This window comes from Cygnus olor, chromosome 2, assembly GCF_009769625.2.
Source record: "Cygnus olor isolate bCygOlo1 chromosome 2, bCygOlo1.pri.v2, whole genome shotgun sequence".
Taxonomy (NCBI): Eukaryota; Metazoa; Chordata; class Aves; order Anseriformes; family Anatidae; genus Cygnus; species Cygnus olor.
The window spans coordinates 159,860,079-159,887,493 of record NC_049170.1 but is presented as its reverse complement, the minus strand read 5'-3'; the positions used below and the strand labels follow the sequence as shown (position 1 = coordinate 159,887,493).

General features: G+C 69.0%; 8 protein-coding genes across 11 annotated transcripts in view; 5 read left to right on the top strand and 3 right to left on the bottom strand.

The window, feature by feature from the left end:
• The first annotated feature begins 470 nt into the window (after positions 1-470).
• Positions 471-3,339, top strand: C2H8orf82 (chromosome 2 C8orf82 homolog). The gene is made up of 3 exons (XM_040547484.1): positions 471-627; positions 2,138-2,186; positions 2,580-3,339. The coding sequence occupies exons 1-3, from the start codon at positions 523-525 to the stop codon at positions 3,086-3,088; spliced, it is 663 nt and encodes a 220-aa protein (XP_040403418.1). The 5' UTR covers positions 471-522; the 3' UTR covers positions 3,089-3,339.
• Positions 3,340-4,373: 1,034 nt separating this feature from the next.
• On the top strand, positions 4,374-6,764 carry LOC121065049. 3 transcript variants are annotated; one of them, XR_005816873.1, is made up of 3 exons: positions 4,531-5,011; positions 5,057-6,211; positions 6,318-6,764. XR_005816873.1 is itself a non-coding variant. In XM_040547483.1 (2 exons), exon 2 carries the CDS (start codon positions 4,642-4,644, stop codon positions 6,130-6,132), a length of 1,491 nt encoding a protein of 496 aa, XP_040403417.1. In that variant the 5' UTR covers positions 4,374-4,417; positions 4,614-4,641; the 3' UTR covers positions 6,133-6,764. The 3 variants fall into 3 exon arrangements, 1 of the variants encoding a protein (XP_040403417.1); XM_040547483.1 differs by adding an exon at positions 4,374-4,417 and having other exon boundaries at positions 4,614-6,764; XR_005816872.1 differs by having other exon boundaries at positions 4,533-6,211.
• On the bottom strand, positions 6,460-10,192 carry LRRC14 (leucine rich repeat containing 14). 2 transcript variants are annotated; one of them, XM_040547480.1, is made up of 4 exons: positions 10,151-10,192; positions 9,037-9,419; positions 7,789-8,236; positions 6,460-7,344 (listed from the first exon to the last, which is right to left on the bottom strand). In XM_040547480.1, the coding sequence occupies exons 2-4, from the start codon at positions 9,321-9,323 to the stop codon at positions 6,460-6,462; spliced, it is 1,620 nt and encodes a 539-aa protein (XP_040403414.1). In that variant the 5' UTR covers positions 9,324-9,419; positions 10,151-10,192. The 2 variants fall into 2 exon arrangements, with proteins under 2 accessions (XP_040403414.1, XP_040403415.1); XM_040547481.1 differs by having other exon boundaries at positions 6,744-7,344; positions 7,631-8,236; positions 10,151-10,188.
• Positions 10,193-10,373: 181 nt separating this feature from the next.
• On the top strand, positions 10,374-18,742 carry RECQL4 (RecQ like helicase 4). Its single transcript, XM_040547485.1, has 24 exons — positions 10,374-10,680; positions 10,795-10,828; positions 11,225-11,310; positions 11,608-11,745; positions 11,865-12,592; positions 13,265-13,364; positions 13,554-13,680; positions 13,824-13,967; positions 14,062-14,196; positions 14,344-14,436; positions 14,549-14,685; positions 14,780-14,863; positions 14,951-15,139; positions 15,247-15,438; positions 15,615-15,801; positions 15,961-16,235; positions 16,447-16,584; positions 16,841-16,997; positions 17,104-17,233; positions 17,362-17,534; positions 17,630-17,816; positions 17,917-18,097; positions 18,221-18,323; positions 18,484-18,742. The coding sequence occupies exons 1-24, from the start codon at positions 10,597-10,599 to the stop codon at positions 18,603-18,605; spliced, it is 3,924 nt and encodes a 1,307-aa protein (XP_040403419.1). The 5' UTR covers positions 10,374-10,596; the 3' UTR covers positions 18,606-18,742.
• Positions 18,743-19,666: 924 nt separating this feature from the next.
• Positions 19,667-20,171, top strand: LOC121065182 (fucolectin-5-like). The gene is made up of 2 exons (XM_040547784.1): positions 19,667-19,760; positions 19,882-20,171. The coding sequence occupies exons 1-2, from the start codon at positions 19,667-19,669 to the stop codon at positions 20,169-20,171; spliced, it is 384 nt and encodes a 127-aa protein (XP_040403718.1).
• A 415-nt stretch (positions 20,172-20,586) lies between these two features.
• LOC121066429 (fucolectin-4-like) lies at positions 20,587-21,600 on the top strand. The gene has a single exon (XM_040549914.1). The coding sequence runs from the start codon at positions 21,143-21,145 to the stop codon at positions 21,584-21,586; it is 444 nt and encodes a 147-aa protein (XP_040405848.1). The 5' UTR covers positions 20,587-21,142; the 3' UTR covers positions 21,587-21,600.
• A 4,595-nt stretch (positions 21,601-26,195) lies between these two features.
• On the bottom strand, positions 26,196-27,405 carry GPT (glutamic--pyruvic transaminase). The gene is made up of 3 exons (XM_040547473.1): positions 27,254-27,405; positions 27,022-27,134; positions 26,196-26,429 (listed from the first exon to the last, which is right to left on the bottom strand). Exons 1-3 carry the CDS (start codon positions 27,305-27,307, stop codon positions 26,339-26,341), a joined length of 258 nt encoding a protein of 85 aa, XP_040403407.1. The 5' UTR covers positions 27,308-27,405; the 3' UTR covers positions 26,196-26,338.
• Positions 27,211-27,415, bottom strand: part of TIGD5 (tigger transposable element derived 5) — a 15,931-nt gene continuing 15,726 nt past the window's right edge. Inside the window, exon 2 of the transcript XR_005816870.1 lies at positions 27,211-27,246. The gene's annotated coding sequence lies outside the window, so the exon portion shown is untranslated. The remainder of the gene's footprint in view (positions 27,247-27,415) is intronic.

Here is a 27,415-nt window from a genome sequence, read left to right as displayed (position 1 = left end):
ATGTACATGTATCTATAGGTGTGCCCAGCAGGTGTATGGGTGTCTATAGGGGCACATAGGGGATATACGCATATCTATAGGGGTGCCTAGGGGGTGTACGGGTGCCTGTAGGGGGCAAAAAGGACATATACACATATCTATAGGTGTGCCCAGCAGGTGTATGGGTGCCTATAGAGGGCACACAGGGCATGCACACGTATCTATAGGCATGCCTAGCAGGTGTATGGCTGTCTACAGGGGCACGTAGGGGATATACGCTTATCTATAGGGGTGCCCCGTGGATGTATGGCTGCCTATAGGGGCACATAGGGTGCGTATGGGAATCTATAGGGGTGCGCAGGGACTTCCTGGTTGACCACGGGGTGCCCGGAGCCCCGCACTGTCCCTACAGGCTCCCTATGGGCTCCCTATAGGCTCCCTCTGGGCTCCGTTTCCCCTCCGGTCCCTTTTCCGGTGCCGGACCCGGAAGCTCGGGGCACTTCCGTTTCCGGTGTCCGCCGCGGTGCCCGTCCGGCCGGCGCCATGCGCCCGGGGCTGCTGCGGGCCGCGGCCTGCGGGTACCGGCAGGGGCAGCGCCCCGAGCCCGGCACCAGGGAGTACTTCTACTACATCGACCACCGCGGGCAGGTGGGGAACGGGGGGGCTGGGGGGGTCGGGGGGGAAACGGGGGGGCTGGGGGGAGTGAGGGAAACGGGGGGGGGTTGGGGGGAATGGGGGGGCTGAGGGAAATTGGGGGGGAATGCGGGGGGGTGGGGGAATAGGGGGGCCGGGGGGAATTGGGGGGGGGGCTGGGGGGAAAGGGGGGGGAATGGGGGGAGTGGGGAAAATGGGGGGCTAAGGGGAAATTGGGGGAATGGTGGGGATGGGGGGGCTGAGGGAAATTGGGGGGAATTGGGGGGCCAGGGGGAATTGGGGGGGGCTGGGGGGAAAGGGGGGGTGTTGGGGGAAAGTGAGGGGAATGGGGGGGGTTGGGGGGAATGGGGGGAGTGGGGAAAATGGGGGGCTAAGGGGAAATTGGGGGAATGGGGGGGGATGGGGGGGCTGAGGGAAATTGGGGGGAATTGGGGGGCCAGGGGGAATTGGGGGGTGTTGGGGGAAAGTGAGGGGAATGGGGGGGGGGGGGGTTGGGGGAATTGGGGGGGAGTGGGGATAATGGGGGGAACGGAGGGGGCAGAGGGAAACTGGGGGGGGCTGAGGGAAATTGGGGGGGGCTGAGGGAAATTGGGGGGCCAGAGGGAATTGGGGTCTGGGGGGAAAGGGGGGTGTTGGGGGGAGTGAGGGAAATGGGAATAATAGGGGGGAATGGGGGGGTAGAGGGAAATTGGGGGGGAATGCGGGGGGTTGGGGGAATTGGGGGGTCTGGGGGAATAGAGGGGGCTGGGGGGAAAGGGGGGGCGTTGGGGGGGGTGAGGGGAATGGGGGGGTTGGGGGGAATGGGGGGAGTGGGGAAAATGGGGGGCTAAGGGGAAATTAGGGGAATGGGGGGGATGGGGGGGGCTGAGGGAAATTGGGGGGGCCATGGGGAACTGGGGGGGCGTTGGGGGGAAGTGAAGGAAATGGGGGAAATGGGGGGGGTTGGGGGAATGGGGGGAAATGGGGATAATGGGATGGAGGGAGCTGAGGGAAATTGGGGGGGCTGAGGGAAACTGGGGGGGCCAGGGGGAATTGGGAGGCCAGGGGGAATTGGAGGGGCTGAGGAGAAAGGGGGGGGGGGGGGCGTTGGAGGGGACTGAGGAAAACGGGGGAAATGGGAGGGGTGGGGAGACTGGGGTGAAAGGGGGAGACGGGGAAATGGGGGGACCGGGGGGAGATTGGGGGAATGGGGGGGAGTGGGGGGCTGGGGGCAATTGGGGGGATGTTGGGGGGGAACCGAGGGAAATGGGGGAAACGGGGGGGTGGGGGGAGATTGTGGGGATTGAGGGAAACGGGGGGGAAAGGGGGAAACTGGGGGGACTGGGGGAAACTGGGGGGACTGGGGGAAACTGGGGAGAATTTGGGGGAACCAGGGGTAGTGGGGGGGAACCAAAGGGCCTGGGGGAAATGGGGGGGCCTGGGGGGGGGACCCTGGGGAACCCGACGGCCCCGTGGGGGCTGAGCGGGACCCCAGCCGCCCACCGGAGCCGTGGCGGTGCCGCAGCTCTTCCTGGATGACGCCAAGGTGAAGAACTTCATCACCTGCTTCAAAGGTGGGCACGGGGGGCGGGACGGCGTCGGTGAACCGCTAATTAACGAGCCCTGACGCTAATGGTGTCGGTTAATCGCTAATTAACGCACCCTGACGCTAACGCCATTGGTTAACCGCTAAGTAATGCACCCTGACACTAACGCCGTCGGTTAATCGGTAATTAACGCACCCTGACGGTAATGCCGTTGGTTAATCGCTAAGTAACGCGCCCCTGATGCTAATGCTGTTGGTTAATGGCTAATTAACGCACCCCGACGCTAACAGCATCGGTTAATCGGTAATTAACGCACCCTGACGCTAACGCCATTGGCTAACCGCTAACGAACGCACCCTGACGGTAACGCCGTTGGTTAATCGGTAATTAACGAGCTCTGACGCTCACGACCGCCCGCAGACGAGCGCTTCCTCACCTTCTTCTTCGAGCGCCTGCGGCCCAACCGCAGCGGGCGCTACGAGGCCGCCTTCCCCTACGTCTCGCCCTGCGGCCGCGAGCGCAACTTCGTGCGCTGCGAGGACCGGCCCGTGGTCTTCACCCGCCTGCTGCCCGCCGCCAACGACGCCGACGCCGAGCCCCCGCTGCTCTCCTACTGCGGCGGCGGCCGGCGCCTGGCCGTGCCCTTCGAGCCGCCGCGCCTGGCCCTGCTGCCCGACAACGGGCGCCTCTACCACCCGGCGCCCGCCCGCGCCGGCGGCGTGGGGCTGGTGGGCTCGGCGCTGGCCGCCGAATGGAGCCAGGCCTTCGAGTACGGCGAGGGGGCCGGGCGGCCGCCCACCCACTTCGCCTGGCGGGGCCGGCGCTACGAGCTCAGCCACGAGCTGCTGCCGCTGCTCCGCCGCGGGGCCCCGGGGGAGCTGGGGGGTTGCAGGGATGCCCAAGGGCTCGGGGATGTGGTCGGGGGGTGAGCGGGGTGGCCACGGGGTGCCCAAAGCCCCCCCAGGACGTGGGGCGGGGGTGATTGGGATCCCGGTGTACCCGTCGTCCTTGAGTCTGTGGGGTGGGGGTGATGGGGATAAGTCCGTGGGGCGGGGGTGATTGGGATCCCGGTGTCCCTAGCGTCCCTGAGCCCATGGGGTGGGGGTGATGGGGACCCCCCCCCTCCCTCCCCGATGTCCCCCGTGCCCCCCCCGGTGTGTGAACAAGGAGCTGAATCCGCGCTGAGGCTGCATCTGTGTCGTCACTTGGGGCTGGGGCACCGGGACGGAGCTGTCCCCCCCCACACACACACCCCGTGTCCTCCCCCTGTCCCAAGGGGGTTCCACGTGTGTCCCCGTCCTGTCCCCAGAGGGGCGGGGGGTGGCACTGCCACCGGGTCCCCGTGTCCCCAGCCACCGGTGTCCCCAAGCCATGACCGGGGACACCGGGACACCGTCAGTGCGGGGGACAAGGACATGCGGTGCTGGGCTGGGGGGGGGGACAGGGGGACAGCGCGTGTGACACACGGCAGCACCCCGGTGGTGTCCCCCCCCCCCCCCAGTCCCACGGCACCGGGACACCCCATGGCCCCGGTGGCTGCGGTGTCCCCGGTGTCCCCAGCCCCGTGGTGGCGGGGAAGGGACCGAGGGGGGGGGCAAATGAGGATGGGTTTTGGGGGGGGGGGGGGCGGTGGCAGGTTTGGGATGTCCTCCCCTGCAGGTTTGGGGGTGTCCCCTGGAGGTTTGCGTTTTCCCCCAAAATATTTGGGGTGTCACAGGTTTGGGGTGTCCCGCCCAAATTTGGGGTGTGTCCCCCCCAAAACTGGGGTGTCCGTAGCAGGATTGGGGTATGTCGTCCCGTCCCCCCCCCCCAGGTTTTTGGGTGTCCCATTTAGGTTTTAGGTGTCCCCTCCCAATTTGGGGTGTCCCCCCTCCAGGTTTGGGATGTCACCCCCCCAGGTTTGGGGCGTCCCCCCCAAAATTGGGGTGTCCGTAGCAGGATTAGGGTGTGTCCCCCCCCCAGGTTTGGGGGATGCCCCCCCAGTTTGGGGTGCCCCCCCCCCCGTTTTGGGGTTCCCCCCACGTTTGGGGTTTCCCCAGCAGATTTGGGGTGTCCCCCCCCCAAATTCAGGCTGCCCCCCCCCCCCATGCCCTGGGTGCCCCCCCAATTCCTCCAGCCCCCACCCGCCGCCAGGGGGCGCTCGCTTCCCCCGCCCCCCCCCCGGTGGCGTTCTGCCCCCCCCAGCCCCAACTCGCTGCTCCCCCGCCCGTGACGTCACGGGGCGGGGCCGGAAGTGGCGGCGGGGAGGGTGACGGCCGGTACCGACGGGGGGGGGGGGGGCACAGGGTAGGGGGGGGCGAACCGGGAGGGGGAGGGGAGGGGGGAAGGGAAAGGGGGGACCTACTGGGGGGAGGGGGGCCCGATCCGGGGGGTGGGGGGCGGGGGGGGTCCCCATGGTTGGGGGGTGGCCGGGGGTCGGGTCAGGACCCCCCTGATGGCGCTGCCCCCCCCCAGGGCCCGGGGACAGCCCCCGGAGGCCGCCATGGCCCACAGAAGGAAACGGCGGCGGCGCGAGAGCAGTGACGGAGAGGGCACGGGGGACGGAGGTGGCAGCAGTGACAGAGGCGGCGGCGGTGAGGGCAGCGACGGAGGTCACAGCAGCAACAGAGTTGGCACCAGCGACGGAGTTGGCACCGGTGACAGAGGTGACAGCAGTGACAGAGGAGACAGCAGTCACACCAGTGATAGAGGTGACATCAGTGACAGAAGTGGCACCAGTGACAGAGTTGGCACCGGTGACAGAAGCAACAGCAATGACAGAGGAGGCAGCAGTCACACCAGTGATAGAGGTGACACCAGTGACAGAAGCAACACCGGTGACAGAAGGGGCACCAGCAACAGAGGTGATGGCAGTGACCCAGGCTATACCAGCAACAGAGGTGGCAGCAACAACAGAGGTCACAGCAGTGACAGAAGTGACAGCAGTGACAGCAGTGACGCGGGCACCTTCCCCTTCAGCCGCCTGCCGCAGGACTGCCAGCTCCACGTCTTCTCCTTCCTCTCACCGGAGGAGAAGTGCGGGGCCGCGCTGGTGTGCGGCGCCTGGAGCCGCCTCATGCGCTCGCCCCGCCTCTGGCGCGTGGCCGACTTCACCGGCGCCCCGGCGGCGCTGGCCGAGGCCGAGGACGACTCCGGCGCCGCCTTCGCGCGCTGGCAGGGCTGGGTGCGGCGCTACGCCTTCCACCTGGCCGCCCGCCGCGCCAGCCCGCGCCTGCTGCGCGCCAGCTTCGACCTGGGCGACCGCGAGGCCGGCTGGGCCGAGTTCCTGCGGGGCTTCCTGGAGAGCGTGCGCTGCGGCGAGCTGCGCGAGCTGGAGCTCGACTGGACCCTCAGCCCCCTGCAGCCCCCCGGCCCCCGCCCGCCCGGCGCCGCCAAGCTGGAGCAGCTGAGCCACTTCCAGGCGCTGCTGGAGCTGCTGAGCCGCAAAGCGCCGGGGCTGGCCCGCGCCAAGCTGCCCTTCGACTGGTCGCGGCGCTCGGTGGCCGCCCTCGCCCGCTTCCAGCACCTGCAGACGCTGGAGCTGCGCTACTTCTGGGGCTTCCGCGGCGTGCGGCCCGAGGCGCTGCGCGAGCTGGCGGCCGCCCTGCCCCGCCTCAAGACGCTGGTGCTGCACCTGCTGGTGCCGGTGCAGGACCTGGGCACCTCGTACGCGCTGGAGTCGCGCTCGCTGGAGGTGCTGGACGTCTGGCGCTGCCGCGGGCTGGTCTTCAGCCGCCTGGAGCTGCCGGCGCTGCGGGCGCTGCGGGTCAGGAAGAGGACGCGGGGCCTGATCCTGCAGCGGCGCGCCAGGCTGGCGCTGCAGAGCCGCTGGCGCTGCCTCTACGCGCTGCTGCGCGCCGGCGCGCCCGGCCTGCGCCTGCTCAACAACCGCGCGCTGCTGCCGCACTGGCGCGAGCGGCCCTACGACGAGCTGGAGGCCATGCTGCGGCGCGCCTGCTACTGCCCCCGGCACGCCGACACCTGGCTGCTCTAGCGCCAGAGCCTGGTGGCCAGCAGCAAACCAAGGTGGCCACCAGCACCTCATGGTGGCCATCACCACCCCATGGTGGCCACCAGCACCCCAAGGTGGCCACCAGCACCCCAAGGTGGCCGCCACTCTCCAACAGTGACTGCCACATGCGCAAATGCGCCCACGTTGTGACCGACCTATGGTGGCCTCCACCACCCAAAGGTGACCAGGACTACCTAGTGGCCATCGTCACGTCGTGGCGGTGGCCATCACCACGCCATCATGGCCATCACCCCCCCAGTGGTGACCATCACCACCTGTGGTGGCCATCACCCCCTCCCACGGTGGTTGTCACCACCCATGGTGGCCACCACCCCCCTGGTGGCCCCACGGTGGCCCTGCGCTGCCACCCACCATCCCCGGGGGTGTCGCGGTGTTTCGGGGCACCGCAGAGCCCTTTGAGCAGCGGGCGCTCCTCCCGGCCACGCATGTGAGGTCGGGGGCAGCAGGAGCGCTGCGACAGCCCACAGGGACACGGCCCGAAACCGGTGACACGGTGACAGCGCGGGGACGGCGCGGGTGGGAACGGGGAGGCTGCAGGAGCCCGGCCTCCATCACCAGACGGACAACAGCCATTAAAGACACCGATTTATACAGCGCTCCCGTGCTCCTGCCGCCCGCCCGCCCTACAGCGCGAAGTAGTCGAGGGCGCCGTGGCGGCTCAGGCTCGTGGTCCACACGGCCTCGTCCCGGCCGGCGCCGCGCAGCATCTGCTGCAGCTCCTCCTGCAGCGCCTCCGAGCGCTCCTCGTCCTCCGGGACGTCGTCGCCGTTGTCCTCGTCGCCGCAGAGATCCACGGGGCGCGGGTAGACGACGAGGCGCAGGGCGGCGAGCGGCGCCGTGCCCGCCGCCAGCGCCTTCACCCCCCGCCAGGTCAGGGGGTTGCCGAAAACGCCCAGGTAGCCCAGGCGGGCGCAGCGGCGGAGCGCTGGCAGCAGGGCATCGAGGTGGGCGTCCGCCAGGCGGCACTCCATGGCGTCCAGGTGGCGCAGGGCGCCCGAGGCCGTCGCCAAAAGCTGGAGGAAGGGCGGCAGGAGGTCCTCGGAGAGGTTGTTGCCGCTCAGGTCGAGCTTCTTCAGCGCGGGCGCGTGGGGGCTCTGGACGAGGTAAGCGAGGTCCCCGGGGAGGAGGTGGCAGAAGGGCAGCTCCAGGCTCTCCAGCGGGCACTGCAAGGCGCTGCGGGGGGAAGCACGGAGGCTGTGAGGGCTCCGGAGGCGGCGAGCGGAGGCCGGGCGTCGCGCGGGGCCAGGAACCGCCGGTACTGGCTGGTGGTACTGGCCATGGTCTCGAATTTTGGGTAGACCTGGTCTAAAATTTTGGGTAGACCTGTGCGCATGGTCTAAAATTTTGGGTAGACCCGTGCGGTGCCAGGAGTTGGACTTGATGATCCTTGTGGGTCCCTCCCAACTCGGGATATTCTAGGATCCTACGATTCTACTCACCCTGCGGGGCGTGTACTCACCCCAGGAGCTGCCGCAGCCGCCCCGAGAGGCGGCAGGAGCCCAGGTTCAGCTCCCGCAGGCGCTGCAGGCGGCCGAGCCCCTCCGCCAGGCGCCGCAGCCCGTCCTCCGCCCCCGGCCGCCGCGCGTCCACGTTGCTGTAGGGCAGCCTCAAGCTCACCAGGTCGGGGAAGCGCTCGAGGCGCGGCACCACCTCGGCCAAGCCCGGCAGCCCCAGGTTGTTGAAGCGCAGGTCGACGCGGCGCAGCCCGGCCGGCTCCAGCGCCTCCAGCAAGGCCAGCGTGGCGCCCAGGGACAGCTCCTCGGCGTGGAAGTCGCGGCAGCGCAGGCGCAGCGCCCCGCCGGCGCGCAGGGCGGCGCGCAGGATGGGTCCCGAGGTGCTGTTGACGAAGAGGTCGACGCGCACCTCCACCGAGCGCGGTGGCGGCGACGAGCCCGGCGAGCCCTCGAGCCGCTCGGCGTCGTGCTGGTCATCGCGGCGCTGCGACGCCTCCAGGCAGGCCTTGGCCAGCAGCACCGTCCCCGACCAGAGGCTGAGGCTGTCGGGGCCCTGCTCAGCACCATCCTGCAGGCCCGTCATGTCCAGCACCCGCAGGCACGGCCTGGCGCTGCGGGGACGAGGCAGCGGGGCAGGGTTCGGGGCGGAACCTAGCCCCCCCACCCCCCCAAAAAAAGGGACACCCCCCAACCCAGACACCCCCCCCCAAAATGCCCCCCCCCCAAAACCAGCCCCATAATGAGCCCCTGAGCCCCCCCCCTAAAACAAAGACCCCCCCCCAAAAGGGGCACCCCCGAACCCAGACTCCCATAATGAGACCCCCAACCTAGCCCCCCCCAAAGGGACCCCCCCAAAAAATAGGGGCACTCTCCCCCAAAAAGGGGCATCCCCCAACCCAGACACCCCCCAAACGGACCCTCCCCAAACCCAGACCCCCACAACCAGCCCCATAATGAGCCCCCCGAGCCCCTTCCCCCCCCCCCCCAAAGAAGACCCCCCAAAAGTGGCACCCCCAAACCCAGGCACCCCATAACGAAACCCCAGCACCACCGGGGCAGGGGAACCGGGGACCAAAAATCCCACAGTGCCACCAGCCCCCACCAAACACCGGCGTCCCGGGTGGGATACGGGGACGGCAAACCACGGGTGACCCCTTGGGGGGCTACCACGTGCACGAAGCAACCCCAGTCCCGATCGCAATCCCAGTCGTGACCCTGACCCTGACCCTGATCCCGACCCCGATCCCGACCCCAACCTCGATCCTGACCCCGATCCCAACCCCAACCTCGATCCCGATCCCAATCCCAAACCCAACCCCGATCCCAAACCCAATCCTGATCCCAAACCCAATCCTGACCCCAACCTCGATCCCAACCCCGATCCCGACCTCGATCCCGACCCCAACCCCACCTGGCGTCGCGGCGGAGGCCGGCGGTGACGGCGAGGAGCAGGGCCTGCACGCACAGCTTGCCGGGCGGCCGGCGGGCGCGGCGCAGACGGCGCGGGAGGCGCAGGACCGGGTAGGGCCAGGAGCGCACCAGGTCCCGCAGCAGCGGCGCCCGCTGCTCGGCCAAGGCGGCCTCGAGCAGCGCCGGGTACAGCTCGGCCGGCAGCAGCGGCAGCGCGCGGCGGGCGCCGGCGGCGTGGCCGGCCAGGCGGCGGGCGCAGAGGTGGACGAGGGAGGAGACCGGGGGCATGGCTGCGGGGTCGGGGGCGGCAGCGGGACCCCCGACGGGTTCAAGGCTCGTTGGGGTGCTGGGGGGGCCCCCCCCCCCCCCCCCGAAGCGAGGTGCCTGTGGGGTGGGGTCAGCGTGGGGTCGCCGCAGTGCTGCCCCGTGGGGGGAACCCCCAAATGGGCACCCGCAGGTGGGACCCCAAATCTGACCCCCCCCCCCAAAAGGCAGCGCCCCTCAGCCAGACCCCCGGTGGGGGGCACCCCATGGCGCCCCCTGGCCCAGACCCTATAGCAGGACCCCCCCCACAGCGGCACCCACATAGCAGGACCCCCCCCCAATGGGACCCCCAACCTCTACCCGCCCCAAACCAGCACCAATGGCACCCGGTACCCCCCCAAAAGGTCACCCCATGGCACCCCCCTAACCCTGATACCCCCCCCCCATTTGTCCCCATAGGATCCCCAACCCTGCCCCCCCCAAAGGGGCACCCCCTAACCCAGACCCCCATAACGAGACCCCCCAACCTAGCCCCCCCAAAAAATGGACCCCCCCGAAGGGACCCCCCCAAAAAAAGAACACCCCCCAACCAAGACACCCCCAAAAGGGCCCCCCCTAACCCAGGCCCCCCCTAACCCTGACCAGACCCCCCCAAAAGGGGCACCCCCAAACCCAGACCCCCACAAATGGCCCCATAACGAGACCCCCTCCCCCAAAAAGACCCCCCCCCAAATGGGCACCCCCGACCCCAGGCACCCCATAACGAAACACCAGCCCTCACCCCCCCCCCCCCCCCCCCCCAAAGAAATGACCCCCCCAAGGGGCGCCCCCTCCCCCAGCGCCCTCCTCACCCGCCTCTGTCCTGGCCCCGCCGCACTTCCGCGCGTGCGCGCTGAGGCCCCGCCCCGCCCCGCACCAATCACCAACAAGGGGAGTGACAGGATCACGCCCCATTGCTCGGAGCGACCGAGCCTATTGGCTAGCTCTGCTGCCCGTCATCTTCCCAGCGTTTCTATTGGGTGAGAGCACCGAGAGGGGACGTCAAGCTATGAGGCGGCCTCAAGGAGGGGCGGGGCCACGCCTCGTTGCTAGGAGAAACCGCGGAGGCGCGGCTGTCCATTGGCTGGCGTGGCTGCCCGTCACCTTTCCGGCGCTGCTATTGGGCGAGAGCGGCGAGAGCGGGAAGCTCGAGCTGGGCGGGAAGCGCTGAAGGGACGGGGTCGGTCCTGAGGGGACGGGGCCAGTGTTGGGGGCCCGGGGCCGGTCCTGAGGGGCCGGGACCCCCGCGATCCCCCCCATGGAGCGGCTCCAGGCGGTGAAGGCGCTGCTGAAGCGCTGGGAGGCGGCGTTCGCGCAGCAGCACGGCCGCAGGCCCGGCACGGTGCGGCCTGAAGGGGGGGGGTGGGGAGAAAGGCTCCGTGAGGGGGTCTCGAGCCCCCAAACTGCGGCTTTTTAGCCCCAAAAACGGCCCCGTGATGCGGCGCTTCCCCCGCAGGGCGACGTGGAGGCGGCGCCGGAGGACGTGAGGCGTGAGTGGGGGCGGGGTGGGGTTAATTAGCGGCTGCTAATTGTGGGGGAGGGGGGGGGCCCGGGCCTGGCTGGGTCTGGAGGGAAATTGGGGGGCTTTGAGGAAATTGGGGGGGTTTTGGGGGAATTGGGGAGTCTGGGGGGGAAATTGGGGGTGGGTTGGGGGGAATTGGGGGGGTCTGGGAGGGATTTGGAGAGGAGGGTCGGAGGGAACTGGGAGGTTTTGGGGGTGTTGGGGGGCTTTGGGGAAGTTTGGGGGGGTTTGGGGGGAATTGAGGGTTTTGGGGGGGGGTGGGAAAATTGGGGGAGGTTTTGGGGGAATTGGGGGAGGTTTGGGGGGCAACTGGGTGGGGTTCGGGGCTGCAGGGCGCCTCACGCAGCCCCCGCCGCCTCCTTAGGGCTGTACCGGGAGTACCGGGCGCTGAAGCACCATGGGGAGCTCGCCCCGTGCCCGCCGGCTGAGGGGAGCCCGGCCACGGAGCAGGTACGGGGCTGGGCCCTGTCCCCTTGGGGGGGTCCCCATTGCGTCCCTCACCACCCCAATGGAGCACCCTCGGTCCCAAAATCATCGATTATTAGGGTCGGAAGAGCCCTCCAAGCTCACCCGGCCCAACCATCCCCCTATTAACAACGCCACCCCCAACCCACGTCCCCAAGCACCGCGTCCAACCTCTCCTCGCGCACCCCCTGGGACGGTGACGCCACCACCCCCCTGTACACCCCGTCCCCACGCCTCTTTGTGACAAAAAACGTCTCCTGGTGGCTTCTTCTCTCCCTTCAGGACTCCGGCTGCTGGGGCACGCACCTCAACCGCCAGCCCAAGGCCCCCAAATCGAGCGCCACCAACCAGCCCGTGCCGGCGGCGTCGGCGCAGCACTTCGGGAGGAAGCTAAAAGCCAACCTGGGCGCTGCCATAAAGGTCAGGGTGGGGGGCTGCTCCCCGATGTGGGCGCTTCTGGAGGGGCACGGAACCCATTTCCTAGGATTTTTAAGCCCTGCGGGGTCAGAGAACCAAAAACCCCTCGTTGCTTCCCCCAGGAGAGGCTGCCGGTGCCCAGGAGGACGCTGGCTCCCCGTCCCAAACCCGTCCCGCAGCAGGAGCGTGGTGCCACGTCCCCGGTGCCGTCCCCGCCGGGTGACGCGGATGGCAGCGAGCCCCCCGAGCTCCTCCTCCCCGCCGCCGTGCGCGCCCTGGCCCCGCTCGTCCTGGCCGAGGGGCCGAGGCCTCGCCCGCAGGGCAACAAGTTCCAGCGGCTGCGGCAGACGGTGGCGAGGAGGCTGAGCTCCCTCGACGCCGCCTGGCTGCGGCGCTGCCAGGGCGAGCCCGGCCCCGAGGAGCCGCCCGATCGGGGTGCTGAGCCTCGGGGTGCTGAGCCTCAGGGGGTGGAAGGGGAAAACGTCGCCCCTGCGGGGATCCGCTCCCTGCCGCAGGAGCCTGAGGTGTCGGAAGGAGCTCGGGGCGAGCTGGCGGAGACTGAGGGGGGCGAACGGCCGGCCGGGCACGGCGGTGACACCGCAGCGGGGCCGCGGGGTGCCGACGGTGGCCGCGCGCCCGAGGAGCTCCCCGGTGGCACCGGGGGCGCAAAGAAGGTCGGAGGGAAGAGGCGGCGCAGGGACAGCGGGGCAGGAGGCAGCGAGCAGCCGGCGCGAAAGCAGCCGAGGAAAAAAGCGCCGGCGGCAGCGCCGACGCCCCCCGAAAACCTCCTGGGAGACATCGAGGAGGTGGAGGAGAAGCTGAGACCCCCCTGCAGAGCCGCTCCTGCCAGGTGGGTGCCGGAGGGTGCTGAGTCCTCTTCCCTCGGCGCGTTTTGGGGCGACTCGCTCCGACGCGGCGCGCGCGGTCCCTGGAGACATGCCCGGGGCCGGGGCGGTGTCGCCTCACGCCTGAGCGCGCGGGGAAAAGAAGCCGAGAGGTTTTCCTCTCGCCGCGCTGACAACGAGCCGCGCCCGCCTTCATCTCTCCTTGATTTAAATCAGTTGTGGTTTTGGGGGTTTTTTTTTTGTTTTTTTTTTTTTTTCCTTGTGGAAAAAATGAATTCTGTGTGGGTTTTCTCAGCCTGAGGTGCTCGTGTGCCTACCGGCTGGAGTGTTTATGGGGCGAAGGACTTGCGGGGTCACCTCCCTGCACCCCTTAAAACCCACAGCACGGCTCTGAGCAGCCCTGGGGGCAGGGGGCAGCCCGGGACAGGAGGCTGCGGATCCCCAGGGACCTCTCCTGCAGCAGCAAGCGCTCCATCCGATCCTTTTAACCCTTTCCCCCGAGTGCTGCTACGTTTTTGGGGCCGGATTTATGAGGAGGTGCTCATGGGGCCGTGTTTTCCCCTGCGCCGTGCTCCCCACCCTCCGCTTTTCGTCTCCTCCCCGTCCCCCTCTCCCCGGGGTCGGGGCCGGCTGCGTTTCGGCGCCCTTCCCAATCCCAGCCTGGCTTCGTCCCGCAGGGCTCCGCGGCGGCCCCCCGGCAACTTCGTGCGCCTCAACCTCAAGAACCGCTCCCACGTGCGAGGCCACGTGCTGCGGGGGAACCGCCTCCGCAAGCAGGTAACGCGCCGGCGGCAGAAAAACGGGTCAAATAACGCGGAATTAGTGCTCTGCCGGCCCCAAAAACGCTTTTTCCTTGTTGTTTTACCCCTCACCCCTTTGATTCCCGCGTGGGGGCAGCCCGTTGGGGTCACCCCGCAGGACAGCGGGGTGCGGGGCCCCGCGGCGCTGACGCCGCCGTCGTTGCAGGTGTGGAAGCAGAAGTGGCAGAAGAAGGCGGCGCAGTTCGGCGGCGGGTCGGCCCTCGGCAGGAGCTCGGACGTCTGCTTCTGCTGCGGCGCCACGGGGCACTGGGCGGCGGAGTGCCGGGGCGCAGGTGAGGGTTGCGCCGCGCCGCGGTTTCTCCGGCACAACCCCGCGGTGGGGACCTCCGGGGGAACGTCCCGCGGAGGAGGTGGGGGCGAGGTGGCTGCCGTGCGTGGAGCCCGAGGGGAAAAGGATTTCGCGCTCTGCCCGCAGCGACCGCTGCCCCCCCGCCGCCGGAGGAGGCCGGCCATGCCCAGGAGGAGGAAGAGGAAGAGGAGGAGGAGGAGGAGGAAGATCCCTTGCCCACGCTGGCAGAAGTTGCCCGCAGGACCAACAGCGTCTGCCCGGAGCTCTCCGGTGAGGCCGCCGCGGGGGGGCTTTGCTCGCGGCGCTGACGTGCCCCAAATACACACGCGGGGCTCACCGGCCCCCCTCGCTTCGTCCCCGGCAGAGAGCGGCGGCCCCGAGGGCGCTGCGGGGGAGGTGACGGCCCACCCGGAGGTGCAGCGGGCGCCCTACGAGCCCCCCGAGCCCCCCGCGCCCGTGGAGCCCCTCTACAGCCTGGGGCCGGGCGGGAAGGTGCGAGGTGAGGCCGCCGTTTCCTCTCGTCCGGGAGCAGAGCCCGACCCACATCCCCCGCACCCTCCCCTGGGGTGGGCTGGGGGGAGGGGGGGGTGGGGGGGGGCGTAAAACCCCGCTGCGGGCTCCATCCCACCGCGTTTCCCCCGCGCAGAGACCCCCGCGGAGGTGCTGGAGGCGCTCGAGGAGCTGGGGTTCAGCTCCTTCCGCCCCGGCCAGGAGGCGGCCGTGATGAGGATCCTCTCGGGTGGGTCTGCTGCCCCCTCCTCCACCTCCCTCGTCCCCCCCCCCCCCCCCCCCCGGCTCCCCCCACGCACCGTGGGGCCGCGGCGTCGCCCCCAGCCCCCCTCTTCCCCCAGGCCTCTCCACGCTGGTCGTGCTGCCCACGGGGCTGGGCAAGTCGCTGTGCTACCAGCTCCCCGCCTACCTCTACCGCAAGCGCTCGCCGTGCGTCGCCTTGGTCGTCTCGCCGCTGGTGGCGCTGATGGATGACCAGGTACCTACCGGCCGCCTTCCTCCCCCTCCCCGGCCTCGCGGCGTCCCCGGCGTCGCTCCGCGGCGCGTGCGACGGCGCCTCGCCTCGCCCGCAGGTGTCGGGGCTGCCGCGGGGGCTGCGGGCGGTCTGCGTCCACTCCAACATGAGCAGGGCGCAGCGGGAGGCGGCGGTGGAGCAGGTGAGGGACGGGGACACGGAGCGGGACGGGGTGGGGGGGGTGAACGGAGGACGGAGCGCCCCACGCCCCGCTGTCCCCGCCGCGCAGGTGAGGAAGGGCGCGGTGCACGCGCTGCTGCTGTCCCCCGAAGCGCTGGTGGGCGGCGGGGGCTCGGGCTCCTGCTGCCTGCCCCCCGCCGCCGAGCTGCCCCCCGTCGCCTTCGCCTGCATCGACGAAGCTCACTGCGTCTCCCAGTGGTCCCACAACTTCCGCCCCAGCTACCTGCGGCTCTGCAAGGTGCGCGGGGCCCTGCAGCCGGGCAAGGAGAGAGGCAGCTTCCCTTCCTCACCTCCTCCTCTTCCTCACCTCCTCTTCCTCCCCTCCCCCCCCCCCATCCCCCGCAGGTGCTCCGCGACCGCCTGGGCGTGCGCTGCTTCCTGGGGCTGACGGCCACCGCCACCCCGGCCACGGCGCGCGACGTGGCCGCGCACCTCGGCGTCGCCGAGGAGGAGGGGGAGGAAGGGATCGCAGGGCGCTGCGCCGCCGTGCCCCCGAACCTGCGCCTCTCCGTCTCCATGGACAGGGACCGGGACCAGGTAGGGGCGAGGACGGGGTGGGCAACGTCCCAAGGGATGGAAGCCCTCAAATCCCCCCCCCGAGACGTGCCCGTGGCAGTTGCCCGGTGCTCGCAGCCCGATCCCCGAGCAGCTGCCGGGTGTCCCGCGGGCGCTCGGCACCCCCTGCCCGTGCTCAGGACCCCCCCTGCCCGCAGGCCCTCATCTCCCTGCTGCGCGGGGAGCGCTTCGGCCACCTCGACTCCATCATCGTCTACTGCACGCGGCGGGAGGAGACGGCTCGCGTCGCCGCGCTCATCCGCACCTGCCTGCAAGGGGTGCTGCCGGCCGAGCCCCCGGTGGCCCCCCAGGACGACGGCGACGCGGGGAGGAAGAAAGAGCGAGGTAGGGAGCGGGCCCGGCCCCCCCCCCCCCCCCCCGAGGTCGTTTCCATGCTAGGCCGTGGCGCGGGGCGCTCTGCAGCCCCCAAATCCCCGGGGCTTTCCTTCGTTAAGGTAATTAAAGCCACGCAATTCTTTCTCCCCTCCTTTTTTGCTTTTGCAGCGAAGAGCACCCGGCGCCCGCTCAAGTGGGTCGCGGACGCCTACCACGCCGGCCTGTCGGCCGCCGAGCGCCGGCGCGTGCAGCGCAGCTTCATGTCCGGCCAGCTGCGCGTGGTGGTGGCCACGGTGGCCTTCGGCATGGGGCTGGACAAGGCGGACGTGCGCGGCGTGGTGCACTACAACATGCCCAAGAACTTCGAGAGCTACGTGCAGGAGATCGGGCGGGCCGGGCGGGACGGCGAGCCGGCGCGCTGCCACCTCTTCCTGGACCCGGAGGTGAGGCCCTAAAAGCTCGGGGTCTTCCCCCAAAATTTCAGAGCCCTTCGCGGAGCCCTGAAGCCCTTTGGGGTTCCCCCCAGCTCAGCCCTAAATGACGCGGGGAGCCCTAGAAAGGGATTGAAGGGAGCCACGAGGGGGTGGCCGAGCCCCGGTGTCCCCCACGGGTGCTGCCCGCGGGCTCACCGCGGCCGTCCCCTCCCCTCGGCAGGGCGAGGACCTCCACGAGCTGAGGCGGCACATCTACGGCGACACCGTCGACTTCTTCACCGTCAAGAAGCTCGTGCAGAAGGTTTTCTCTCGCTGCAAGTGCCGGGAGCTGCACCAGAAGCGCCAGGCCCTCGGCGGGGTGAGGAAGGGGGCCGGAGGGGGCACCCGGCTGCGCCCCGTTGGGGCCCCCACACCCCCAATTCGCCTCGGCTCCCTTGGCTGGGGGGGAAGCACCCGGCATTTTGGTCCCTCAGCGAGCCCAAACGGCTCGGGGAAGCCTCACCGGAGCTGGGTGAGGAACGGGCGGGGCTGCTGGGGATGCCCCCGAGGGGCGGGCAGGGCGGTGCTGGTTCCCCGCTCCGTCCCCGCGCGCTGAGCTGCCGCCGGCCCCGCAGGACGCGGAGGCCGATGACGCCGCCATGGCCGAGCTGGCGGAGGAGCTGGAGGGCGGCGCGGCGCGAGGCAGCGAGCAGCCCCGGCGGGTGTGCTACATGCACGAGCGCGCCGTGCCCGTCCAGCGAACCGTGGAGGAGCTGGATGTGCGCGAGGAAGGTGAGCGGGGTGGGGGGCCTCGCGCCGCCGCGCCCGGCAAAACCCCCCCCACACCACCACCACCACCACCACCACCGCGCTGCCCCTCCTCTGCCCTCCCCCGCAGGCATCGAGACCCTGCTGTGCTACCTGGAGCTGCACCCGCGGCGCTGGCTGGAGCTGCTGCCCCCCACCTACTCCTCCTGCCGCGTGCAGTGCTACGGCGGCCCCCAGCAGCTCCGGGCTGCGGCGCGGAGGTCAGCGGGGCCCTCGGGGTGAAGCCAAGGACAAAATGGGGCTGCTGGAAGGGAAAACATCCCGCGGTGGTCCTGGTTTTCCGGTGCTGAGCCCCCCCTCCCCCCTTTCACCTCTCTCCCGCCCGCAGTTGCCCGCCCATCGCCGTTTTCCTGGCCCGCGAGCGCCTGGCGGGGCGGCCGCACGCCCGCGACAGCTCGGTGGAGTTGGACGTGGTCTCGCTGAGCGACTCCATGGGCTGGGAGGTGCCGCTGGTGAAGCGCGCCCTGCGCCAGCTCCAGTGGGACCCGCAACTGCGCCGAGGTACCGCGGGCAGGCGGGCGGGTGAGGGAGCTGGGGGGGGGGTGTCACAGCGCCCCCCCCACGCCGCGCGCTCAGCGGCGCGTCGGTGCCCACAGGCGGCCGCGCCGGGGCGGGGAGCGGCGTCCTGGTGGAGTTCGCGGAGCTCTCCTTCCACCTGCGCGCCTACGGCGACCTCTCCGAGCAGGAGCTGGACTCCGTCTGCGACTTCCTGCACCGCAGGGTGGTGGCGCGGGAGAGGGCGGCGCTGGGCCAGCTGCGCGCCTGCTTCAGGGCCTTCAAGAGGTGGGGACGGTGCCCCCAGACCCCTCACGGTGCCCCCAGGCTCCCGGTTCGGGCCCGTCCCGGCACCGCGGCGAGGGCTGACGGCGCTTTGGGGGCGCAGCGTGGCCTTCCAGAGCTGCGAGCCGCACCCCGAGCAGGCGGAGGAGGAGAGGAGCTCCCGCCTCAGGGCTCTGCTCCGGGACTATTTCGAGAAGGAGGCCCCCGGGGAGCCGGCCCCGCGCGGCTGCGAGGAGGAGGAGGAGGAGGAGGAAGATGAGGAAGAGGATCGCCGCGGAGCACAAGTGAGCAATTTTTACATCGCGCCGCCTTCGCGGCGGTGACAGCGGGGCCTCCTCCCGGCCGGCCTCGATGCAGGGAGGACGTGGAGGCCAGGCGCTGTGCCCCTCTCCTTCCCCCACCTGCAGGACGGGGAGGACCAGGTGCGCGCCGACGTCCGCCACTTCCTCGCCATCCGCCAGGACGAGAAGTTCTCGGGCAGAGCCGTCGCCAGGATCTTCCACGGCATCGGTAAGGGGCCGCGGGGCGGCGCTCCGAGCTCTGCCGCCGCCCCCCCCCGCCTTCCGGCTCCCTCCCCTGGCAGCTGAGCCCCGAGGGAGGGTGGCGGAGGCACCCCGGGGTCCCGTTTTTGGGGGCCCTGGGCGCTGACGTGTGGCCCCTCGCCTCGCAGGCAGCCCCTGCTACCCGGCCCAGGTCTACGGGCGCGACCGCCGCTTCTGGAGGAAGCACCTCCGCTTCGACTTCCACCGCATCATGCGCGTGGCCACCGAGGAGATCCTGGCGCTGCGCTGAGGCCGCCGGGACGTCACCGCGGTCCCCAAGGGACCCCTGGGCCCTGGGGGGGGCGCGGAAGAGCCCTGCGGCGGTGTGTGGGGCTCGCTGCGCCGTCGTTTGTCCCCCTCGGCCCCGTTCCCCCGCGTTTAAGCGGCTCCAGCCTCCCTTGGGGGGGGCGTGGGACAGATGCCGGGGGCCGCACGCTGCCCTGCCCATCGCCCCCAGGGCCGCGGCTGGATTTTATCTTGGAATTAATAGATCAAGAAAATTTAAAAATAAAGCCCCTCACATGGCTCCTGCTTTTCCAGCCCCACCCCAGGGAGTTTTGGGGAGCCCCCAGCCCCTGGTCCCAGTGGCAGGGCTCCAGCACCCGCCCGGCCCCAAAGTGCTGCCTGGGGGCCAGGGGGAGCCTCCCGGGCTCCTTCCCCCAAGCGAGGCTGCGGCGCCGTTCCCCTCCGCTGCCACCCCCTCCCGCTGCATGTACCGCAATTACCCCGTGCGCCTCTGATCACGCGCCGTGCAGCCGCGGGACGCCTCGCCGCGCGCCGGGACACGACGGGCCCGCGACGCCCCAGCGGCGACGGCGCTCCTGCAGCGGGGCGCCCTGCCCCGTTTCCCCCCTCCAGCCCCGTTCCTCCCCGCGAGCATCGCCGCGTTGGCAAAAAGCCTCTTAAACGTTGAGCAGCGCTCCGGGTGCTGCTCCCAGCGGGACGCAGCCTCGGTCCCTCCACGTCCTGCAGCGCACGCGAGGAGTCCCGGGCTCACGGCGCTATCTCGCTGCCGTCCTGCTGGGACTACAGCCACTGCTCCCCTTTGGCTCGCAGCGAGGACGGGACCCTGCCCGCGGTCGCGGAGCAGGCGCAGCGGGGCCTCTCCCTCTTCCTTCTGCACCTCTCGGGGTAAGCGAGGCACCTGCGGGACAAAATTGGGGCCACCCGGAGCTGTCACTGCTGCACCAGGGCACGGGGATCCCGAACGGGTTCGCCGGGGCGTGATGACACCCCCCACCCCAACCCCAAACCCGCGGTTATCCCCTAACCGCAGCGCCGCGTCCCCTTCCTCCGCAGCGCGCCCGCGCCATGGCCCTGCCCTGGGGAATGCTGCTGCTGCTGCTGCTTGGTGGGGTCCTGGCGCAGGATGCGGCCGCGCAGGGCTGCCTCCTGCTGCCGGACGGTGAGTGCCCTCCTCCGCCCCGGGACATCGACGGGATCGCCACCATGCCGCAGTACCGGCACAACGAACCCCGGTTGCGATGCCCCCGGTGACCGCCAAGCCCCCGTTTTCCCCCCCGCAGCTCCCAACGCGGCGCTGGGGCGCCCGGCCGCCCAGTCGTCCATCTTCCCCAACCACAGCATCCCCGCCAACGCGGTGGACGGCAACCGGGACGGCGACTGGCGGCACGGCTCCTGCAGCCACACGCGGCGCGAGCACGAGCCCTGGTGGGCCGTGGACCTGGGCGGGCGGCACGCGGTGGCGGCGGTGCTGGTGAAGAACCGGCAGGACTGCTGCTGGCAGCGCCTGCGCGGCGCCCAGGTCCACGTCGGGGATGCGCCGGCCGAGCGCGGCCGGGACAACCCCATGTGAGTCGGGCGGGCGATGCCACCGGAGCCGCTCAGCACCGCCATCCCCGCTCAGCACCGCCTCTCCTCCTGTCCCCCCGGCAGCTGCGGCGTCATCGCCGACACCGGCCCCGGCTCGCTCAGCACCGTGTGCTGCCGGGGGCTGCAGGGCCGCTACGTCTCCATCCTCATCCCCGGGCGCGAGGACGCGCTGGTGCTGTGCGAGGTGGAAGTGCTGCTGCAGGGATGCACCGCGTTGCCCGGAGGTGAGAGGCGGCCCCCGGGGCTGGGAGGACGGCACGGGGAGGGTCCCGGTGCCGGCAGCCGTCGTCCGTGCTCCCGTGGCCATTGCAGCCCCCAACGTGGCGCGGGGCCGCGCCGTCGCCCAGTCGTCCACGCTGAACGCCATCAGCCTGGCCGCCAACGCCGTGGACGGGAACCGCGACGGCGAGTGGGAGCGCGGCTCCTGCGCCCACACTGAGAAGGAGCTGGAGCCCTGGTGGAGCGTGGACCTGGGCCGGCGGCACGCCGTCCTCGCTGTCACCCTCACCAACCGGCGGGACTGCTGCTGGGACAGCCTCGTGGGCGCCCAGGTCCACGTCGGGGACTCGCCGGCCGACCACGGCAGGAACAACCCCATGTGAGTGGGGTCCCCGGCGGGGTCCCGCCTGTACCCGCAGCAGTGCCGTGGCCCCTCAGCAACCTCCCGCTCCTCCCCCGGCAGCTGCGGGGCCATCCTGGACACCGGCCCCGGCTCCACCAGCACCATCTGCTGCAACGGGCTGCCGGGCCGCTACGTCTCCATCGTCATTCCCGGCCACATCGACTTCCTCGTCCTGTGCGAAGTGGAGGTGACAGCGCAGAGCTGCCTCCCTCCGCCCGGCGGTAAGGGGGAGGCCGCCTCCGGTGCCACCACGGTGCTGTGGCCTTGGTTCGGTGCTGGCAAATATAGGGGAGGAGCGGGGGGGCCACGGGGGTGGGGGACAGGGATGTTGCATGTGCCCGCTGGCGTGGTGTGTGTGCTGTGCCACGCTGCAGTACGTGGCTGTATGGCAGGAGGGGAATGCAGGGCAAGGAGGGGTTCCAGGCACCGGCTCCATGCCGCTGGTGAGAGCCCGGAGCTGGCATCACTGTCCCGTGGTGTCCCCAGCCCAAAACCTGGCGCTGTGGCGCCCGGCGATGCAGTCCTCCACGGCCAGGCCGGCCGGCAGCGCCATCAACGCCGTGGACGGGAACCGGGACGGCCGCTGGCGGCACGGCTCCTGCACCCAGACCAAGAGGGAGCGGGAGCCGTGGTGGACGGTGGACCTGGGCCAGAGCCGCGCCGTGGCAGCCGTGGTGGTGAAGAACCGCCTGGACTGCTGCTGGCACCGCCTGAAGGGCGCCCGTGTCCACGTCGGGGACTCCCTCGCCGGTCACGGCACCGACAACCCGGTGTGAGTGCCGCCGTGCCCAGCCCGCGCTGCACCACCGTTCCCTCACCGCCCTCACCGCCTCCCTGTCCCGCAGCTGTGGTGCCATCACGGACACCGGCCCCGGCTCCACCAGCACCGTGTGCTGCCGCGGGATGCCGGGACGCTACGTCACTGTCACCGTGCCTCGGCGCCACGAGCAGCTGAGCCTGTGTGAGGTGGAGGTGGTGGAGCAGGGCTGTGCCGCGACGCCTGGCGGTGAGCGACAGGGTCCCCAAGGCCTTCCTCTGTCCCCCCGGCACAGCGACGGGGGTGTCACCACCTCCCCTCGCACCCACAGCCCCCAATGCGGCGCTGGGCCGTCCGGCCACCCAGTCTTCCATGTTGGATGCCACCAGCAGCGCCGCCAACGCGGTGGACGGCAACCGGGATGGGAATTGGGAGCAGGGCTCCTGCGCCCACACGCTGGAGGAGCCCGAGCCCTGGTGGCGGGTGGACCTGGGCGGGCGCCGTGCCGTTGAGGCCGTGGTGGTGCAGAACCGGTACGACTGCTGCTGGGAGCACCTCAAGGGCGCTGAGGTCCACGTGGGCGACTCGCTGCTGGACGGCGGCCGGCGCAACGCCGTGTGAGCCCCCCGTGCCCTTCCCCAGAGCCCCCCTGTCCATTGTGGGTACCACGGCTCACCTTCTTGTCCCCCCCGGCAGCTGCGGCGTCATCACCGACGCCGGCCCCGGCTCACTCAGCACCGTGTGCTGCCGGGGGCTGCGGGGCCGCTACGTCTCCATCCTCATCCCCGAGCGCGAGGACGCACTGGTGCTGTGCGAGGTGGAGGTGCTGTTGCAGGGCTGCGCCCCGCTGCCTGGAGGTGAGGGACCCCCCAAAATAACACACAGAGACCCCCACCCACAGCCCTGACCTCATGCCCATCCCGTGCCCACCCTCCCCGCGGTGTTGGCAGCACCCAACGTGGCGCGGGAGCAGCGGGCGATGCAGTCGTCCACCTCCAGCGGGGCTGGCGCGGCGGCCAACGCAGTGGACGGCAACCGGGACAGCAACTGGCGGCACGGCTCCTGCAGCCACACGCGGCGCGAGCACGAGCCCTGGTGGGCCGTGGACCTGGGCGGGCGGCACGCGGTGGCGGCGGTGCTGGTGAAGAACCGGCAGGACTGCTGCTGGCAGCGCCTGCGCGGCGCCCAGGTCCACGTTGGGGACGCACCAGCCGAGCACGGCCGGGACAACCCCATGTGAGTCGGACGGGCGATGCCACCGGGGCCGCTCAGCACCGCCATCCCCGCTCAGCACCGCCTCTCCTCCTGTCCCTCTGGCAGCTGCGGCATCATCGCCGACGCCAGCCCCGGCTCGCTCAGCACCGTGTGCTGCCGGGGGCTGCGGGGCCGCTATGTCTCTGTCCTCATCCCCGGGCGCGAGGAGCAGCTGGCACTCTGTGAGGTCGAGGTCTACGGCACCTTCCTGGAGCCCTGAGCGGCCCCCGGGGGGGACATGGCTGCTGCCCCCTTCCTGGGCCGGCCCCAGGGGTCCCCGCGCTGTCCCCATCTTCTCCACCTGGTGCCCGGGGTTCCTCCTCCTGCAGTGGGGCCGGTGGGGCTGTGTGCCCTGTGTCCACTGGGATGGCCGGGCCCTACGCCGTGCCCCATGGGCACCCCGTGGGACCTCTGCTGCCCTCGGTGCATGGTGGTGAACACTGGGTGTCACCCGTGGGTGTCCCCATCCCAGACAGGGATGTCCTCACCCAGCGTGGTGCTGGGGACCCTAATAAATGCCTGAGTGTGACTGCAGCACCCAAAGTGCACTGGGGTGAGATGGGGATGGGGACGGGATGGGATGGAGGTGGGGATGGGGATGACAGAATGGCTCTCCTTGGAAGGGACCTTTAGGATCATCTAACCCCAACCCCCTGCCGTAGGCAGGGTTGCCACCCACCAGATCAGGTTGGCCTGGTGATGTAGTGGGCTCGGGGCGGGTACTGGGAAGGGTAATGGGGTGGGTAATGGGATTGGGTAACGGGAAGGTAATGGGGCAGGTAATGGGATAACTAATGGGGCAGGTAATGGGATAACATACGGGGCAAGCAACAGGGTGGGTGATAGCATGGGTAACAGGGCAGGTAATGGGCATGTTAATGGGCCAGGAAACAGGAGTATTAATGGGATGGGTAAATGGGGTATTAATAAGGCAGGTAATGGGGGTGTTAATGGGGCTGTTAATAGGGCTGTCAATGGGGCAGGTAATGGGGTGTCAATAGGGCAGGTAAAGGGTCCCCATGGTCACCCAAGGTCCCCCAGGTCCCCAGGGTGCTTGGGGACCCACCCCATGATGACATCCCCCTGCTGTGGCGTGGGGACGTGGGGTGGCTCTGGCGAGCCAGCTCCTGCCCCATGGTGGGGACAAGGCCTTCACAAGGCCAGCTGGTGACATCAGGTGGGGAGCCCACAGCCAGGCCCTGCCCCACAGCGGGGGACATGGGGCACCATGGGAATGTGGGATGTGATGGGGACATGGGATAGCAGGGGGATGTGGAATGTGATGGGGATGTGGGACACCCCACGGACATGGGGCACCTTGGGGACATAGGACATGACGGGGTGTGGGATGTAATGGGGATGTGGGATGTGAGGGGGACACAGGACACTATGAGGACATGGGGCACCATGGGACATAACGGGGATGTGTGATGTGATGAGGATGTGGGATGTCATGGGGATGTTCGGTACCATGGGAATGTGGGACGTGATGGGGACACCACGAGGACATAGGGCACCATGAGGACATGGGAGGTGATGGGGACATGGGATGTGATGGGGATGTTGGACACCATGGGGATGTGGGACGTGATCACAGAATCACAGAATCGTCTAGGTTGGAAGAGACCTCCAAGATCACCGAGTCCAACCTCTGACCTAACACTAACAAGTCCTCCACTAAACCATATCACTAAGCTCTACATCTAAACGTCTCTTAAAGACCTCCAGGGATGGTGACTCCACCACTTCCCTGGGCAGCCCATTCCAATGCCTAACAACCCTCTCAGTAAAGAAGTTCTTCCTAATATCCAACCTAAACCTCCCCTGGCACAACTTTAGCCCATTCCCCCTTGTCCTGTCACCAGGCACGTGGGAGAATAGACCAACCCCCACCTCGCTGCAGCCTCCTTTAAGGTACCTGTAGAGAGCGATAAGGTCGCCCCTGAGCCTCCTCTTCTCCAGGCTAAACAACCCCAGCTCCCTCAGCCGCTCCTCGTAAGACTTGTTCTCCAGACCCCCTCACCAGCCTCGTCACCCTTCTCTGGACTCTCTCGAGCACCTCCATGTCCTTCTTGTAGCAAGGGGCCCAAAACTGAACACAGTACTCGAGGTGCGGCCTCACCAGAGCCGAGTACAGGGGGACAATCACTTCCCTAGACCTGCTGGCCACACTGCTTCTTATACAAGCCAGGATGCTGTTGGCCTTCTTGGCCACCTGAGCATGCTGCTGGATCATATTCAGCTGCCTATCAACCAATACTCCCAGGTCCTTCTCTGCCAGGCAGCTTTCCAACCACTCATCTCCCAGCCTGTAGCTCTGCTTGGGGTTATTGCGCCCCAGGTGCAGGACCTGGCACTTGGCCTTGTTGAACTTCATACAGTTGACCTCAGCCCATCGGTTCAGCCTATCCAGATCCTCCTGCAGAGCCTTCCTACCCTCGAGCAGATCGACACACGCACCTAACTTGGTGTCATCTGCAAACTTATTGAGGGTACACTCGATCCCCTCATCCAGATCATCGATAAAGATATTGAAGAGGACTGGCCCCAGTACTGTGCCCTAGGGGACTCCACTAGCGACCGGTCTCCAACTGGATTTGACTCCATTCACCACAACTCTTTGGGCCCGGCCATCCAGCCAGTTTTTAACCCAACGAAGCGTACGCCAGTCCAAGCCACGAGCAGCCAGTTTCTTGAGGAGAATGTTGTGGGAAACAGTGTCAAAAGCCTTACTGAAATCAAGGTAGACCACATCCACAGCCTTTCCCTCATCCACTAAGCGTGTCACTTTGATGTGGGACGTGATGGGGACACACAACACCATGGGGACATGAGGCACCATGGGAATGTGGTATGTAATGGGGACGTGGGATGTGATGGGTCGTGGGACACCATGGGGATGTGATGGGGATGTGTGACACCCTGGGGAGATGGGGCACCATGGGGACTTGGGGCACCATATGGATATGGGGCACCCCGTAGACAAGGGACACCATGGGGACATGGAACACCATGAGGACATGGGGCATGTCATGGACGTGGGACACCATGGGGACGTAGACACCATGGGGACGTAGACACCATGGGGACGTGGGGCACCATACAGATATGGGGCACCGCATAGACGAGGGACACCACGGGGACATGGAACACCATGAGGACATGGGACACCCCGTAGACATGGGACACCATGGGGACATGGGACACCCTGGGAACGTGATGGAGACTTGGGGCACCTCATGGACATGGAGCACCATGGGGACATGATGGGGACCTGGGACACCCCACGGTCACCCCGGTGGGGCCCCCCCCATCACCATCAGGAGGGGACACCCATGGGTGCCCCCCCACAGCCACGGACGCGGCGGCACGTCTGTCGCTGACCGTTTATCATGAGATATACAATATCCGCCCCCCGGCCCCCTGTGAGCCCCCCCCCGCCAAGCCTGGGGGCGCCTATGCAGGGCCCTGCAGGGGGTTGGACGGGATTTGGGGGGGAGGGCGGGGGGGGAGCTCGTTAGGAGAACTCCTTGACGAACTTGGTGTAGAAGGCGCTGAGCTTCTGCAGCAGGACCTGCAGCTTGTCTGCGGGCGGCAGGATGGTCATCCTGGGGGGGGGGGACACACCAGGTTGGGCGTTGGGACCCCCCCAGCACCCCCACATTGTGCCCCCCACCCCCCAGCCCCGGGATCCCCACGGCCCCCAGCTGGCGCTGGGGCTTTTGGGGAGCTCCAGTCCCACTAGGGACGGGAGTGGGGATGGGAATGAGGGTGGGGACCTGGGGGAGGTGTGGGGGTCCTGGGGAGGGGCAGAGTCCTGAGCCTGGCCTGGACCCATCCATCTTGTCCCTGTCCCTGTCCCTGTCCCTGTCCCTGTCCCTGTCCCTCTTCCCAGCCTTGGTCCTCTATCCCCATCCATCCCAACCCTGCCCCATCCCAAACCATGCCCCCATCCTCTACCATACTCCAGCCATGACCACGCCCCATCTGCCCTGTCCCTGTCCCCAACCCTTATCATGTCCCCAGTAGTGACCCTGACCTTGACCATCCCACCCCATCCCTGGCCCCATTCATGGCCCTGTCCCCGTCCCCACACACCCCTGTCCCTAACCCCATCCCCACTCATGACCCTGTTCCCTGCCATCCCAACCCTGGTCCCCATCCCGTCCCTGTCCCCCATGCCTGTCCCTGTCCCCACACCTGAAGTGGAAGGTGCCCTCCTTCTGCCCGAACCCGGAGCCGGGCACCACGCAGATCCCGGTCTCCTCCAACAGCCGCATGCAGAAGAACATGTCGGGGGCCTGGCCCTGCGCCTGTGGGTGGCACCGCTCAGCCCCACGGCGACCCCAGCCCCACGGCGACCCCGGCCCCAGGGTGACCCCACCCCATGGTGACCCCAGCCCCATGGTGACCCCAGCCCCACGGCACGTACCTGTGCCGCCTGCAGGGCGCGGGGCGGCAGCTCAATGCGGGGGAAGGCGTACATGGCGCCCTGCACCGGGTTGCAGCGGATGCCGGGCGTGCGGTTGAAAATCTCCTGGGTGAGCTTCGCCTTCTGCGCCAGAGCGCTCAGCACAGCCTGCTTCTCCTGGGG